Genomic DNA, 19,246 nt, shown 5'->3' with positions numbered 1-19,246 from the left:
AAAAAAAAAAATGAGAAGCACTGTCCTAGATTAAACTGTAGTAGATCTAAATATTTATAAGATTTCAATTAGGTTGCAAATATCCCATGAAGTGACTAAATTATACATCATAATATTTTATAATTGATGTCTACTTGATAAAAAATATTTAAAACAAAAATACAAATGTAAATTAAAATTATTAGATGCTAACTCCAAAAAAAATAACATTTTAATTCATAGTTTTAAGGCATTTTGCATTTAACAGTATGAAAAATTAGGCCTTCATAGGACAGGAAGCGCGCTCTGGTGTCTATAGGAACTGTGGTAAAAATTTCAATCAAGAATTTATACGTATAGGGGTTCAGAGTGACGACACCTTATCAATACACCTTGATATGTACATAGTACATAGATAATATAAGATTATTATCTATGGATATTTGCCCCATATAACCTCAAAAATAGTATCACTAAATCTTCATGTGATAAGTTCTTATGTCCTATCCATGCTTATATTATCTATGTTTATAGTGCGTTTGTTGTAGCAGTGAGGTTCTAAGCAAAAGCGATCGGTTAAACCACGGTTCGAGTATAATAGTGATCGAGCTGAGAGGGTAACCTCGATATTTTCCGTCAGTCAATCTTATAAAACGACTGTTTCCTTCGAGTCTAGCTCACATTAATTTTTCGCGTCCACGTTAAGTTAGTGTCAATATAATATATGCGATGTACCTATGTGCAGTGTGATGTAATTCCAGGCACAATCTCTGGCCAAAAATTTTTGCGTCACCTTTATTATAGTCAACGAGTGCAGGTGAAGTGAGTTCTAATCACCTACCTGAGTCCTACGACAAGTGCCCGCGTCGTTTCCATAGAATCACGCGCCTGGTGGCTCGTCAAGGTATAAGATGACCAAAGTAAAATAATATAAAATTATATAAAATAATCCTATAATATTTGGAAATTCGAATTTATTGTACTCACCTACATATCAGTGCAGGTGGGATGGCAGAAGTTATGATAGGTCACGATCACTTATTTTGAATTATTTATACTGATAATAATAAGTTAATGTAAAATTTGTACATATCGCGAATAAGAGACAAGACATGAATGAGCTAGTATATATTGTATTGGTAGTGTCATATAAGGTAAATACTTGATACATAATAATATATAATATGTATATATTTTAAGTTTCGATTTTTCTTTTCTGAAGATTTGAATTTCCTAGCCTAAAATACGACGGTTGGTATTTGGTATAAAATAAAAATAAACTATAATATATACGTTATTTCGATCTAGCGATTTTCTCGCTCGAAAAAGCAGCGACAGACATACAAGTGTATTCAGTATTATATAGGTAATATAATATATATGCGCAGCATCCATCGGGTATACCTACCACTACGGCGGTGGTGGAAAGACGCTGTAAAAAAATCGCAGACACTTTCGCCCGTGCGGCACAACACGAATTCAATCTCACGCTCGCGACGTACGCTGCGTTTTATACACATGCAGCTATAATATAATACCCACACTGCACTGCTACAATAAAATAATATAAAATAATATAATATAATATACTGGGTGATTTTTGTTTTGTTTTATCCGTGCCGACCAACCGATTGTCTTATCCGGACGTGTCTATATTATATATAGTTTTACTTTCCTTGTGTATATTATAACTGAAGAGTAGGTACATCGCAATTTATTTCGGATTTTTTTCAACAGTCAAAAATAATATCTTTTAAAATCTACGCAATGACAATAAAATATTATAATAAGAAGACATTAATACAACCGTATTATAAAAAGCGACCGAGATGGGTTAAAACCAAAAAAATCACCCTATACAATATGTATAAAATATAAATCGTTACGAGATACACGCAACGTGAAAGTCGTCAGGCTGTAGGTACGCGTGCTCGACTCGTTCTGAGTTTAAAGGTGATTTATCGTCACGGTGTGTTAAATCGGCCGGCGCCAATGGTGGTGTATATATCGATATCGTATTGGAGCGAAAAAAACCAAATCGTCTTATTGCCACCCCCCTTGAACGCCGTGCCAAATACCTCACTTCAAAAGATAAATAAACGTACATTATAATATTAGATATATATTATATTTTCGTCGAATCTCGCTCGTATATTATAATATTATTTTCCGAACATCGGCGTTCGTCCCGACGCGCGACGATTCAACAAAACCCACGTTTTATTTTGTTTTTTTCCGTTTTTATTTTGTATTTTACCAGCGACTTTATGTATTTATCTTTTAGGCGTGGACGCGTGCAGGTGGATACGAGTTTACGAAAAAAAAACTTGAGTTACAAACGCGAAGGGACATACACAAAAATAATATTGTATCCGCAGCACGTTAAGATAAACAAAAAAAAAAAAAAAACGTCTGTGAGAGAAACGTATTTTTCGAGCTTTTTTATTTTGGTATCATTCCGCGCCGGGAAACGTATTTTTATATTTTTATCTGACGCGTAAGTATCATATAATAATTGAATAATATTCGGGCGTGAGCTAAGCAATATAACTCGAAAGTTCGAGTATGTGGGCGATGGATAATAATATCTTCATTAAAAAAAAAAAAACAGTGGTTCTTTGGAATTTTGTTTATTCTCTGGTGAACACGAAGCCCATATATCAAATGCCAGAAATAGATCTAATAAACAGCATCATATGTAATAAATTGTTTTTTAGGATACATCCACCACTGGCAAATTATAGCGTATACCCATAATGCCCACGCGAAATATCGAATAGGGAATTGAGCGATAATCGGTATATAATCTTTTGTATTATTAAACATAATTATGGATATATATCGCTACTAGTAATCAGCTTCCATCGTATAATGCATCGTAAACAAAGACTACTGTATGCAGCACATATTTTTTTAGCCGGTATAATAGCATGTCATATAATTTAGTACATTTTTTTAAACGTAAGTACCAAATTATTACATTATAATTTACAATAAAAGTTACCTACATATTATTGCTATATTAATATTTGGCCGTTCTAATATTCAATTATACTACAACCTTAATATTATAATCGGACGTCATCATGAATAATATTTAAAACGATAAAAACGGTTGTTTTTTGAATTAATTTAGCAGGTGACCTACGAACACTTTCTAAGGTTTAATAGTTGACCCACCGGATTTTCTCTGGTTTGATGATATCTGACCTACCTAATTTTTGTCTAACTTTTGTTTAGATTTAGGTATACATTTAAATAATTAATAAAATTATCGAAGAAATTATATCTTACAATGTATTTTTCACAAAATTATTATTTTTAATGCACACTTATCATAAATTATGATAAGTGTGCATTATTATTCATAATAAAAAATAACAATGTCACCTAACCGAGAAGTCGTTTCAAATTTACAGTGATATTATGATAGCATTGCATAGCATAAATATAAGACTTAACCGGTTTACTTATCCGTCAGAGGTCAATAATATGTAAATACACACTAATAAATAAAATAAAACGACTATTCGATAATAGTAATAATTATTTAAAAGTATACCTAAAACTAGACAAACGTTAGACAAAAATTAGGTAGGTCAGATATCATCAAACCAAAAAAAATCCGGTGGGTAAACTATTAAACCTTAGAAAGTGTTCGTAGGTCAGATGCTAAATTAATTCAAAAACCAACCGTTTTTATCGTTTTAAATATTATTCATGAAGACGTCCGATTATAATATTAATATTACAGCTTTAGAACAGCTGAATATTAATATAATAGTAGTGGAATAGTAAGTTTATTTATAGAAGTTTTTTTTTTTTTAGTAATTACTAACAATGTGAAAAATACATGATATTTTACAACTACATGTCTCCATATGTTAACCTGTGAGACATCAGAAAAGTTAAACATACCGAATTAAGATGTATTAAAATTAAGAATATTATATGACTCATTATAAATTATAAATTTGTATTATAAAGAAAGAATGACACAATTTATGAACGTTTTTGGCTATCTAAAATAAATATCATATTTTTATTTACAATAATACGTATAAATAGAATTACAGATCACCGTTAAAATATTGGAAAGCACCTGCAGTTGTCTGGTAGGTCACCTGCTAAACGAATGCTTTTTTTATAAATTATAGATACCGTTCATGTATCGAAATTCGTTTGAGAAATATGTCGTAACAAATTACGCGAACACGATTTTTTTCTCCGGCAATAACACTTATTATAATTAATTTGTGCAAAAGAAGCGATCAGCAAGCGAGACCGGTCCCCCTCATGTTGTTAAGAACATTATACCTGCATGTATTATTTCCGTCGAACTAACGCCACGATAATATAAACAACTTTTCATCCAAAATAATCCATAGTTCTGTTATTTTCATTTTGAATATTAATATTGACCTAATAATCAAATTTAGGTAGTAAAAAATATTATCTAGACTTTTTTTTGACATTTCAATTTTGAAGCAAGTTATTTAAAATTTAAATTAACCACCTTAAAATGTTCATAACTATTGCTTTAAAATTGAAATACCGATCGAGCCTACAATTTGCAATACTATACGACCGTGTTTCCGCGAAAACAGGGTATACCGTATACCGTAAATATATATATTTAAACTACCCATTACATTTTTTAATTCTGTTTGCAGGATATGAAACTAGACTATTGGATCTTCAATTCTCAAAGACAGAATAATTCTAAAATATGAATAGGGTGTACTGAGTAATGTAACTTGTAAGTAACTGAAGTATAGAGTGTACCCACCCAGTTTTCGCGGACACGCGGTATATGCGTTGGTAAGACCGAGGAGATAACACACGAGGGTATTAAACGTCATATTAAAACAAATATATAATAATACTGTAGGTACACCTCAAAGTCCGGTGTCTATACAGGCGGGTTGAGCCTTACTGGGTATACTTACTGCAGTTTTAACGTGTCTCGTGGATATATTATGATAGTTGACTCAAGTTCACGCAAGCGAAACATTTAAACGACTTAATAATTGTCAAACTACGCGAAAGAAGATTCCATTTATGCCACGATCCTCCGCAACATCAGCAACATATTAAGTAGATACCTACAGTGCGAGATAATATCTCATATTATGCATACCTAAATTGTTATAGTGGTAATAACAGTTTCATTATTTTAGCGGACTTCGTGTATCTCCGAGCTCGGTGCAGTCGCTGTAATCGTCGTTTGCACATATATATAATTCATGATAAACGGTGGTTCAGCGGGCCACAAATACTGGGCTATATGTAATATAATAACATGCTATAGTGGTACACATAACTGAACCGAAGGTCATATTTTGTCGACCTTTCAGTTTTCATATAGAATTTAATATTATCTTTTGTATATACATTTTATTATACGAACAGAAAAATGACTGCGCATGTACCTATAGGAAACGTCGACGGACATATTAATATCTTAACGACAGCGATTTTGATGGGTCAGCGGTTCATATGTATCGTAATAATACATAAAGAGAACGTTTTACATTGCTATATAATTAATCTATTACATAACTAATGATGAATACAATTTCTTAATATTATATACGATATGTAAGCGATGAAGTCCGCGAGAAATAAGGCTTCGACTTTTTGTTTAACCGATTATTTCAAAAAATTATCAAGAAAATATTATTATACCGAACTGATATTAAATTGAAAATATAATATACTCCTATTTAAACAAAAAACAAATAAAAAATTGCAACGATAAAAAATGATAAATTCAATAATTTGAAAATTGGATTTAAACAGACTAAATGCTAAAATAATATCGTAATTAATTGTTCGGGTTAAAGTATGGTAATCAAATTTACTTTAATATTCATGCAAACGACCGTTGGCCAGCGATAAAAAAAATCAACAGACGAGGACAACACAGTAATAGGATACAAAAGTAACATGCTCAATTTATCTTTCCATGAAAATTTTTTAAAACCGGTAAAAAGTGAATGATTTGAACCACTACATACTGACCAACATCTATTTTGTCATTATCCTATTTTTCTTATCAACAAAACTAATATCGACTTACCTATGAGTTGCTACAATAATAAAATATTGTTTACAATTTTTAGTTTCCAATGACAATATTATTATATTAATATTTGTAAAAAATTGTCTTATTTACTGTTAAAAATAGTATGTATACTGTATAGGTATGGTATATTTAATACCCCCCAGGTTGAGAACCACTATATTATATAGTTAGGTATGAATATTACCATGTTATTGTACAAAAGAAAAATTTCAATATGAAGTCAAATGTTACATAAGATTTGGGGTCAATAGTCAATAATAGTTACTTAATACGTAGTAGGCTATGTATATAGGTTATGTTAAATGACTTAAACGTATTTTTAATTAATTCAGTTATATTAATTTAAGTATTTTGTTAATGTCTCATACAGCCATATAATATGATAATATTTTTCCTGTACTACCTTTTATAAATGTATAATGTTATAATTTTGAGGTAATTTATTTGATCAACTATAAAAAACGATTTAAGACCAACTATTATGACGGGGTAAAACGCACCTTTTTTTAAATACCTACTTACAAGTTTACAGCATTATAAAGGTTCCTAACTATTAAGTTTTTATTTCAAATAGAAGTGTTATTATGTGAAAATTATAAATTTGGTTTTAAATTTATAAGTAAATGCGAAATGCCAAAATATAATAATTTATATCTGCGGTCTCTCCTAGTATTATGGATAATATACATCAAATATGCATTCATTTTCGATAACAGTTTCAGTGGATTACTCTATATAGTGCATATTTCAGAACATACAAGCTATCTATTTATACACGATATGTCAATTGCATGTACATGCCCGACGATGTCCAATTTACTTTACACAGTAATTCGCACAACACGTTTGATCTAGGGTAAACCAAACGAACAATAAATGCAGCATTATTCAGGATATTTGACCCCGCTCCGCCCGGATATTGAACAACCCTGTGCGGTGCAGCCCGGATATTATGACCTATGACGACAGAGTAATGGGTACGTCGTGCTACTAATATGCTTCGGTATATATATTCTCGTGAGCGAGCGGTATCGATCCGAAAAAAGTTAGAAAAAAAGTCTTTTGCTGCACGATGATGTCTATGAGCATGTTATATTAAACGCGTGCGTCGCGAATTAACACTCCTATATAATTATTATTTTATACTTATATACCGGGTAATAAAATGAAACCAACAGTGTGGTTGGTATTCGTATTCGGTGCAACGCATATGATTGCAATGAATGTATATAATTATTTTATATAAAATTTCCGTTTGTGAACTTACTATCTTCTACCTTCCTATATTAAATACATTTTCAAAATAATTTACAATTTCATATTCAATTACCAAATGTTAGTGCATAATTCCATAATACCTATATCAATTAATATAATATATATTATATTAGTATATTACAGTGGAACGTCGATAAGTCGAAATTTAAGGGAAATTAAATTGTTTCGACTTGTCGAGGTTTTTACTTACTAAGGTTAGGTTAAACAAGGGAGCGGAATTAATTGATATATACATATATAACACCAGATCAATGGCATTATGGACTATGGTGATCGGTATATAGAGCCTAAAGTTGTGTGTGAAACACATTTACTAGAATTGTATAAACACGAGTATCTAGTGAGTTAATTATTTGTAATAAGATAAGGGGGACGTTAAAAATGGAAATATTATGAATGACCAAAATAAAACAAAATAATAAATAAGTACCGTTATTATACGTGTGATCCGCTGCATGGATATACCAATAATACTGGAGACAATATTTGTTGTCAATACTTTTATATATATATATAATATATATGTATATCTATCCATCAGTCTGTAATAGTTTTTAAGTAAATTTACTTATTTACTCGCTGACGGCAACTGAAAATCGATAAAGCTCGTTGAGTATACTATACCAAACGCGACGTACACGACACCAGCAATAATATATTAATACACAGAATACAGAACGAAACCTGAACCAAAACGTGCCCTATACTTCATTAAATGGCGTAAAATGATTCGCTCCTCATTGGAAAAACGCAAAACAATAAAAACGATCGTATTAACTAAAGCTTACAAACGCAAAAATAAAATACAATAATATTATATTGTAGTTGTGCTGTGATGCCATGATGAATGGGGGACTATAAAAAAAATATATATATATATAAAAATAATTTTTGCATATTAGATTTTCCTCAGGTCCGCGATAACAATAACTAGGAGTATATCAATACGCGTGTGTCGTGTGCGTACGATTACCATAATCGCGACGACGACGCATCCAATAATATTTGAAATCGATATAATTATATTATAGTTTGAGGTTTAATGTCTTAAGTCTAGGGCGCCGATAAATTATACATCGAACTAATATAGGTACCTATAATCTATACTATGCGTGTTCGACCAGAAGATATATGTATAAGAATACAAAATTAAAATAATGTACAACCAAAAGCGGCTTCGTCATAATATAATAAATGCGCATGATATACTACAGTCGTAAGTCGTAACTGGTCCGATGAGCATCACGGACGATCATACGCGATAAAACAATAACAATATACACGTCGTAATATAATGTATTATTATGCGTATCATTATTAATATTACATTATGTCGGCGGTTCAATGGTGTCTCACTATACGACGTATTATAATAATATACGAGACGATATTATTATTATAGGTTCGAATAACGTCGTTAAACGCATGTCATAATGTCGTGTTTATTCTCTGACGTTTCGAACACCCCTCCGCAATACAGCACAGCGTTATAGAATTACAACACGCGTCGATCGATTTGTTCGCGCCCACAAAATATGTTATTTTGTGAACCATAAAAATAAAGAATTGGTACGCCTATTTCAATTATTGGCCGTCGCGGTGTACGTCTATCGTCGACGTGTCTTACGCGCAAACGGCGATGATTACATAATAGGTAGTTGGATGTTCAAAGGGATCAATACATAGGTAGGTACGCATTACGTTGTAAAGATGATGGTCCGCGTTAAGTATTATCCGGCAGACTCGACAACGACGTCTCGTTACGGCGGATTTATGAAAATTAAATTCCATTCGTGTGCCTCTGCCTGATAGGTATTACATTTTGACGATCGTATAGTTGTTATATATTATTGTATACACATTATACATATACGTTGGCCGAGAGCCATTGAAAATCGTTCGAGTGTACTAAATCTATCGATATATAAAGACATTTTATATACACTTCAATATTAATGATAATAAGCTCCGCGCGCGCAAGTAGAAAAATAATAAATATATAATAATATATAGGACAGAACAGTGTTCACTCAAATTGCGCCGAAGCAGTCGAAATGTATGTACTTACGTTATAATGTATACTTTTCAAGTAAGTATACATGAAGAGTATTAACAAATAAAATGTATAATTTAATTGTTAAGGACGAGAAAAAAAATATGATGGGATACACATGTCGGTCATATCGGCAGTGGCGTCATATTCAATACTTGTATACAACTGATTATGTTTCTATATCATTATTATTTCCTTTGAAATCGTCCTGTAGTGTGTCATACGCAAGTCCTCGAGTGACCTGCAGTGACGCCGATTTAAGTATACGAAATCACACAAAATTTCAAAGACAGGAAAAATCAGCAATGCCAGCGGCATACGTCGTTGAAAGTCCGTCGCACGTATAATATGTAAGTACTGCAACAGTGCTAACGTATAACATATTATAACGTTATTTATACTCCGAGTCGGTGGTGGTGTGTCGTCGTCGTCGTCGCAACCGCTCGCCGTGACTTTGGAACGTAGAGATTTGAATTTAGAATTATTACATATAGGTAACGGAGGTTCCGCCGTACACGTATTATTATTATTATGCAATATGCACATACCTAATACCTATATTATATTATGCACGAATCTAGTTGCAGAGGATTTTTGACGTGACGTGACACTGACGGTCTGCAGTGTTAAATATTCACGCTATCTGCATTATACAATAAATAAGCTGCCATATGACGTGGGTAATGGGTATAATATGTGCACAGGGATCGCACATTTGTCGTCCTCTCAATGTCGTCCTGCTGCACAAGGACAGATTATTCCTAGTATTCTGCGTACATAATTAAACGTCCATTAGTCCGATAGCCGACGGTGGTGGTGGGATAAACGGGGCAACGATGACGACGTTCTCGCACGAAATGTGTATAATATAATTACTATACAATTATTATACTGCCCAGAGGGATCAGACAAATTTGGTATGGCCAAAAAAACCATAGTCATGAACGATAAATTGGATCGACTTCACGTTTCCGTCGCGGGGTACGCATCTAGTGACGAGCAATTCCCGGGAACGCGTGGGAATTCAGGGGAATCATACAGAAACTGCGAGAACGAATAATTATAGTTTACGCATTTTTATAAGAGTAGATAAATAATGGTGTATTTATATATTTAAATTTTTTTGCTAAATTTAAAATATTAAAAAAATGAATATTAGGTTTCGATTGGGATCTGACGTATTAGGTATATTATGTACCCGTACTGGCGGAATCGATGGTTAGATTCGCGGAATCCACACACATTGTATGTATAGATAAGAATTTAATCCAACAAATCTTGTACAACTGTTTTAATAGGATGCTACCCATGCATTTGTTGTCTCCGCCTCACACACGTACGAGATGAAAAATTTTCGTTCACTAGTTTCAATAGTGTGCTGTTAGTTTTGCTATTAGAGTGATTTGACCAATTATCAATTTTTAGGTAATAACATTATCTGTGCTTAATCATTGGCTTTTATTCGATATTTTAATTTTCAAGCCAGATATGAGCATTTTTAATTTTTGATATTTCGCAAACCCATATCTTACTTGAAAATGGAAATTTCGAAATATCGACGACGCTTAAGATAATGTTCTTACCTAAAAGTTTTATAATAGGTCAATTCACTCTAGTATCAATACGAACAGTACACTATTGAAATTAGTGAACGACAATTTGGTATGTCATGCGTGTATAAGACGGAGACAACAGATGTATGGGTAGCGTCCTCAAGAGCTTTTGGTCACAGCTGCTGTTGAAAGTTTTACATTTTTCGGCCGACTGATCATCGGTCGTCCGAGTGCAATAATATATATTAGGTCATTACCTTTTTTAACCCGAGCGCGCGACTGTAAAATAAGCCATGACAACCTCACCCAAAACGACAATAACAGTAATTATTATCATTAAAACTATTATTATATTTGGATACTTGATCACTGTATGTGATCGGATTTGTACACCGACCGGCGGGGCCCATACATACTCAATAGTACAAAGAGGATTGGCTTAATGCTTAATCGCGTAACATGTGTATATTATGATTTACCATGATAAACATGAACAGGTATATGGGTGCATGGTAAGTATAATAATAGTGCATAATAATATGTATGCATTATACGTAATATGCGTTATAATTGAACTTTCCGAAACAATGCGCTCATCGTATAATATAATAATATAATTTGTTAAACAAATATGGCAAAACTGGTAACGGTCCGATTTCTCATCCGCAATTTTCCTTGACTCGTTTATATGTTTATACGTTCAGATATATAAAAATGTCGTTATATTATTGCAGTCTATCCTTGGAGTACGGCCACTGGACACACTCTTATAGGAAAATATCATACTTCTATAATAGTTTAACAATAATACTAAATCAGCTGCTAATCACACGCGTTTTAACTTCATATTTACGTCGCATATTATGTATTGTGTATAATACCTACATACGGTCGACGAATAATGGACTTACTGGTATATGAATCATGCACATATAGTGATATCAGTATAATAATATTATATTCTCCTTAACGAGATCTCTGCACGCGCAGAGAATTACGAGGTAGTAATAGGTACTGCAATATTATACGGTAGTAGTGTACGATACTGTCGTAACGTAGTTGCATATTCTTTAGTCTTATACTCGCACGAGTACTTAGAATAATATTATAGCATAATATAAAAATGGTTTTTTTTTATTATTTTACGTTTAATAAATTAAACTACAAAATATATTGTTTATATTAAAAATAAAGTTAAAAAAAAAATTAATACAATGTACATAAATATTATCGTTATACAATTACGTCTAAAGAGATGGCGTCATCAGACTCACCGTGAGTCCAATCTTATACACTATTACGTTGCACAGGAGTTGAATATTAATACAGAAATCGTTCACGTGACTTACCTAAAACAAAAACAAAACGAACAACCATTAGATAAATATTATAAGTATTATTATTGTAATTATTATAGTATAATTTGTGACATAAATAACACATTAGTCAGTGGCCATTAAAATTCTAACGACTTTCGATTTAATTAAATCACAGAGACGATTTAAGTTGCTCAAAATGGTATAACAACTGTTGTAATGAATACGACACGATAATCGAAAAGTACACACCGAGATGCAGTTAAATCGAGAAATGCGTTTTTTGTGTGGAGGTAGATTCAAATTTCAAACCATTAAACTAAAACGGAAAAACAAAATCCACTTTTACCTAAATGTTTGTATAAATCATGGACACAAAATCCAATTAAGTTTCAATCAATGGTAAGTGGGGTGGGGGGAGTGGCTGCAGTTAGGTACTACCTCTGATGCTTATTGTCGAGTTACGTCCATGTACAAATTTAGCTGGTTTTACATTTCTACATCACTCACATACAGACCATATACTATCTATGAATAAATTGTTTGTTTTTACAGCTCTAAACCTATATGCATAGACGATACATTCCAAAGTGGATGTATTATATTATCACCGCTAAATAAAATGTTTTTTACAAATATTAATGTATCTTCGAATTTAATTGTTTTTAATCGTTTTGACGCAAATGCAGTCACCAATTGATATTCTGTAGTAATAATTGCATTAAGCAACAACAACGATATCGTACTCAATACGCATAAAAAAATATATAGTTTAGTATTGCTATAATGGTTGTTACAGAAAATCCCACATCTCACGACGGGAACGCAATATTATTCTGTTTCAACGCTAAAACCCATACACTATTTATTACGCTATGACGATTCAATAATACGTAATTTCGTTATACATATATTATTATAATCTTGTGCTATATTGTAATAATATAATATACGAGGTTCGTGTGTACATATACAATAATGAAATAATACGATTTGTCCGCATATAACGTTTTGTTTTATCGATGTATAAAATCCAAAGTCGTGAACGCGATGTATAATAATATAATAATACGTAATACATGTAATAATATTATAATTTATCGTTATAACATATTACACTCGCGTATAAGTAGTTTCACCCCGAAGCGTCGTCTTCGAGACATAATCAAAACGACTCCCATGCTCAATTGATGGTAGCGGACTAAACTCTATATAATAGGTATAATAATAATATCTAATAATAAATATTCACCCGAGCGCATACTTTATTATACCGCTACCGCGGTGACTATCCGGTTTGTATACGCTATAATTCAATGATATAATATAATATTATTAAGACACCGAAGCGAGTTGTTTAATGACGAAGAACGGAATCGTCAAACTTCGGATTATATTTTATTATTGATTAAAATAAAATAGAATAATACATAAATTATCACAACTAACCGGCGTATAGTGTGTGTGTGTGTGTGTGTGTGTGTGTGTGTGTGTGTGTGTGTTATGTCTCATCCTTTCCACTCCACCGGTACACCACCGCCGTGGTATTACAATAATAATAATGATATAACACGTATAATACATTATATTATATGATATACATTATAATATGGACTTGTAGGAGAGTGATATTTGATCCCTATCGGATTTGATTGCCGCTAACCTTTTCAAGGTTCCCAGACGACGGGGTATTTTTTAAAATTTTTTTTTTACCATACCTACATAGATTTACATATCACCGCAACGGAGTCCCTACACAGTTCCTCGACGGACGTATTTTATAATGTTATGGTCTTTTAACCTGTAATTTATATATATGTTATGTACGGTCGGAGATGATCTTTTTTAAACGACATGGGATCGTAATTATTATTGTTGAGAAATAGCTATACGTATATAACATATTATATATAGGCATATTTGAATCATCCGTAGTGGTTACGTTTTTACAGCACAATATAGGTACGTATAACATACGTATTATCATACGTGTCGGGTTTTTTTGGCACCTATAAATTATTGTTTCAACTCCACCACTATACAGAGTCATTTCGCATTTCACCGAGCAATGTTAACGATAAAAATATAAAATGTACCGTTGAACATTTATCGAACGAGGACGCCACGCCTTAAAATTGAATCACGGTGTTAAATCATTTGAAATCCGAAGCTTTTTTTTATAGGTTACAAACAACAAAACACATTAAACCTAAATATAATACGTATAGCTTAACGGGTTTAAACCGAATACATTTTGCAGGAAACTGATGAAAGCGTATGTCGTCCCGAACATGCTTCCGCAGATGGTGTTTAAAAAAATGAATGCGGAAAGTGTTGCAGCATGTATAATGCATATATTATAATAAAAAAATGTCTAGTGGTTAACAGCGTTATTATTGAACGTCGGATATAATTTAATATAATATGGTAAAACGTAACTAATTTCGTGTTATGCTTAACCAGTTTAGCGGGTTTAAAGAGTTATTTCATCGACAATTTCAATGGAAATGAATGAATCAACAAAACGATCGATTCTCGCGTATAATAAACCCAAAGCTTCGTGTTAACGGTAAATAAAATATCATTCGATATACCTTTAAATCATCTTCCAGGAATTCAAATGTTTCATAGTACTAACCTATATAAATATGATATTATGCATTACATCACCATTCACCAAGGTACGTCCTATATTTAATATTATATAATATTTATTACAGTATACGTTTTATGCCCGTCAAAAACAGTTTATTTTTTTTTTACATCCCTACTTTAGAAAATTTAAAATCTGCAGCAATTAAATTAACAATAAATAAATTGTTAATACATACAATAATGGCTTGAATTTAAAATAGAGGTGGAAGTCTCACGGTTGAGACACCAACAATTTAATTTAACTAATATCACAAAAGTTTTGAGAGCAATTAAAATAGCAATTCAATTTGTGAACAATTCACAAATAACGTCATCCACAAACGTTGGCGAGCTGTAGTAGACAGATATATAATATGCGTATAATGTACAATATAATATAATATAGGTACAATCAATATTTGAACGGAGGCGTCTATGCGATATATGACTTACCACCTACGAGTTATTAATTACGTTTTGACGAGCTTCCTTTTCGAAACAGACACGCGAGAGAGTATAATAATATAGTATCGTAATTATTACGTCGAAGCAGGACTTTTCCGCAAAACAAAAAAACAACAATAAGAATAATATGTAACGATCATTGCCATTCGAGTATATACGACGGAAACAGATTTCACGAGGGTATTTCTACTTTTATACACATTAATGGCTGTCGGAGAGTTATGTTCAGTGAACGACCGACAGCCGGGGACGTTAAGGTGGTAGATACGCACAAAGTCACGAATCAAAACTAAAAAGAAAAACCGATATCGGATAGCAAAAGATCGCGACATCGACGGTCGAAAGTAAAAATCAAAACCTACTTATTGGCGTCCCGGCGGATTTCGACTTGGCTGTGACGCTTGGTCTCCGGGTGGCCGCGGACGGCGCCCGTCGGACAGGCTTCACTACGTATTTGATGTTACGTCGGGCCGACTTTTTTCGTTTAACCCGGTTGGTGTTCCGAGCCGCAGCCGCAGGAGTCCGGTGCTGGTCATGGTTCTGGTGCTGGTAGTGGTGATGCTGCTGGTGCCGGCGGTGGTACAGCTGCTGCAGCTGCTCCTGTTCCTCGTCTTCGGTGTCCGCGTCGTCTGTGGACTCTTGCCACCGTCCCCGGCTGCCCTTCGATATCGATTCGTAAAGTCTGTCCTGTTCGTCATCTTCGTCGTCGTAATCGTCGGTGTCTCCGCGGTAGTCGTCCGCGGGGTCACGTCGCTGCAGACGAGCGTCTTTAGGCACGCAATAGTCTCGGATCTCGACGACCGGCCGGGGCTTCGTGTGATGGTGCTGAGTGGAGCGCCTCTTTTCCGGGGGAACGAACATCATAGGGTCCAATTTGAGCTGTCGGAACGGCGACCGGGCAACCACCACCTGGTAGAGTTGGTCTTGCGGCGTGGGCGGCGACTGCAGCGCCGCAGTCGTTGGTTTAGCCGCGACGCCTGCCGCAGGACGTCTGGGCGCCTTCTTGCGAAACAATTGCTGTTTAGACGGCCTCGGAGGATCGGACAGCCCCGGGGCGGACAGGCTGAAGCCCGAGTCTTTACCCGAACACGTGGACGCCACAGACGAACGGGACGCCGTCTTGTTGACACCGTCCCCGGCTATGGGGTACCGATGGAACCGCCTGCACGGCACCGGCCGGTCGTCTCGCTTGTCCTTTAGCGCGCTCTCCAGCGAATGGTGGGCCCGTCGTTGCGGCTGACCGTCGCCGTCGGCCGCCATCGCTGAGGCCGCGGCCGGCCGGGCGGGCAGCTCCAGGCTCCGGGGCGCGGCCGGCGGTAACATCGGAGCGTCCATCCATATCCGGCCGAGGCTGATGGCAGAGTCGGTACGGCTACTGTCGTCCAGCTCCTTGTGCACGTGGTAACGGTACCGTGCCGGCGGCGTGGGTGGCGGGGGAGGCGAACAAGACCGCTTCAAATTGTTCAAGTCTTCTTCCGCGCGTATGCATCGGATCCATTCACCGTAATCGATGACCGGTGCGGCGACGGCGGGGGCCGAGGAGCCGGTGGTCGTGGTCGTCACAGCGGTCGTGGATCCGGTGGGCGGTGGTGATGGTGGTGGCGGCGGTGGTGGTGCTGGAGCGACCGCCTGTCGTCTTCGCTCCACGGGTGGTGGCGGTACATCGTCTCTGCATGGCGGTGCGGGCAGGGGACTTAACGGACGACGAGAAGCGGCCCGGGGACTGGCCTGGAGACGAGAAACGACCGGAGGACTAGTCGGAAGGCTACCGTCCGGCTTGGCCGAGGTAAGTACGGAAGAATGCTGCTGTTGCGGCGAATCGTCGTCTATCGGCGGAGGCTTTTTGGTGGGATTCCTGCCCTTTAGACCGCCGCCCCTACCGTCCAAGTAATTCCTGCGGATCGATATCCGTTTGAACGAGTCGCTCCGCTTGAACGGCGACTCGTTGCGGTCCTTATTCTTCCGACGACCGCCGATCAGCCGCCGGAGGTTCTCGAACGTGATAGGTTTCATGCGGGCGTCTTCGCCGGCGACTCTGTCAACTGCAGCGGCTGCGGTGGGTGCGCATCCGCCGTCATCGTCGATTACGCGGCGCTGTTATAAAACGCGCGCTAAATCGCACACTCACGCACCAAACAACGCACGCTCAACATACACTCGCGCACTAGACCGATGATTATAATATTGTGTACTACGATTTAAACAAAGCCGATATGAGGTGGGAAAAAACAGCGAGAAAAAGAGCAATACACACACAGAGAAACACACAGAGAAACAACGCACGCGCGACACACGAACTGATGAACGCGAGATCGATCGGGTGACGGACGACGACTGCGCGTGTAGATTATAATATTATTATATTACGCGGCAACAGCGGAGCCGCAAACCACCACCGCCGCCGCCGTCAACCGGTTTCGGGTACGGTCGTCGTCGTCGTCGTCGTCGTCGTAGTCGCCGTAACCACCACCGCTTGGCCAAGCCGTCGCGCTCTCTCGCGACCGTCGTCCGTCCATGTATGTGTGTAGGGGGGAACCGGTTGCGATGCAACACACACGCACGCACAAAAGCGAGCACGAAGCGGACAAGTTGCCCCCAAGGTACTTGTACAAGGACGCAGCCGCCGCCGACTATCGTGTGCGAGTGCGTGTGTGTATAGAGCAGAGAGATCAAAGCACTCGGGTCACTGGCATCCCGCCCGGCACCGCGATGCTGCAGCTCTGCGGACTGGCCGACGGTCACCACCGCCGCCGCTGCCACTACTGGTATATAACAAGCTTCGGTCCGGTCACTTGCGTTTTCAATACACGCGCACACACCGTCACATTATTATTATATTGTTATGCGATCGTGTGGGTGCACTTGTTGTGCCGCTACCAGCGGATACATTCGTAATAATAATATAATATATATTTTATAATAATTAATAGGCATCATTACGGACGAATATTTAACATAATATTATTTTTGTACATCCATACACGTTCGCCGCTTCCTGTTTGTCTGATCGTTCAATTCAGTATCTATTATAATATAATATTATGCCTATTTTTTACGTCGCGGTGTTATGTGGCGAGGGTACTTTGCGCGAAATGTCGAGTAGAACAACGCCGCGGCCGTCGCCGTGACCACTCGAATTCCCGTAGTATTTTATGTTTTCCATAACGTAATCGGTCAGTTTCATACTATTTTAGTTTTATGTATTTGACTATTTGAGCTTAACAGATCACCGAGTCCCGTTTATTTTCTATTTATTTTTCTGCACCTCGCAGTTTTTGTTATTGAAAATCGAATCATTTTTTCTTCATTAACACTGCAACTACGGTAGGTAGAGCGAATTTGGTTAATACTTTTTACACCTAATTAAAATGTTATTGGTTGCTCGATAAAATATTAATGATTTAGAATTTCAAACACTACTTATACAAAATATAATATGAAACAGAATTGCACTATTGTGGTATTGCAGACGAATTCAACTCGCATTTCATACAGTTTTATAAAATAGAATATACTTAATATAGTTAGTTTTATATATCTTACATTTACATAATATTGTATTCTAGACTAGAAAATTTTTCGAGTGAACAGGAAGTATAGAAATAGATTGATTACCAGAAAATATATGATTCAATGACTAGAAGGCCGGTATACTATAGAATTATTACCGAAGATCATGTCTGACTCACCACAGGCGTTCTTCTGGGAAACTGGTCTACAAATATTATTCAAATCTATTTGAGCACAGTACAATTTCCGTCAAAGTTTTTTGAGTATTGCATAATAAATATTATATGCATTTTTTAAATAACTGCATAGGTACTGCCTAGCCGCATAGGTACCAAAAACCGATTATATCATCGTTTATTCTCTATTGCAA

The 19,246-nt window shown here is 36.0% G+C and overlaps 1 protein-coding gene across 2 annotated transcripts in view; it reads right to left on the bottom strand.

Annotated features, from left to right (window-relative positions):
• LOC100167661 (disco-interacting protein 2) overlaps nt 1-17,772 on the bottom strand; it is a 95,565-nt gene extending 77,793 nt beyond the window's left edge. The window contains exon 1 of one of the 2 annotated variants that reach the window (XM_008191702.3): nt 15,729-17,772. In XM_008191702.3, coding sequence (XP_008189924.1) covers nt 15,729-17,379 — 1,651 coding nt within the window. In that variant the 5' untranslated portion in view covers nt 17,380-17,772. The remainder of the gene's footprint in view (nt 1-15,728) is intronic. The other variant, XM_003240909.4, reaches the window with a different exon arrangement.
• Between the last annotated feature and the right edge of the window lie 1,474 nt (nt 17,773-19,246).

This window comes from Acyrthosiphon pisum, chromosome A2 (assembly GCF_005508785.2).
Source record: "Acyrthosiphon pisum isolate AL4f chromosome A2, pea_aphid_22Mar2018_4r6ur, whole genome shotgun sequence".
Taxonomy (NCBI): Eukaryota; Metazoa; Arthropoda; class Insecta; order Hemiptera; family Aphididae; genus Acyrthosiphon; species Acyrthosiphon pisum.
Note: the sequence above shows the minus strand (reverse complement) of the source record. Positions and strands in the feature narration are given on the sequence as shown.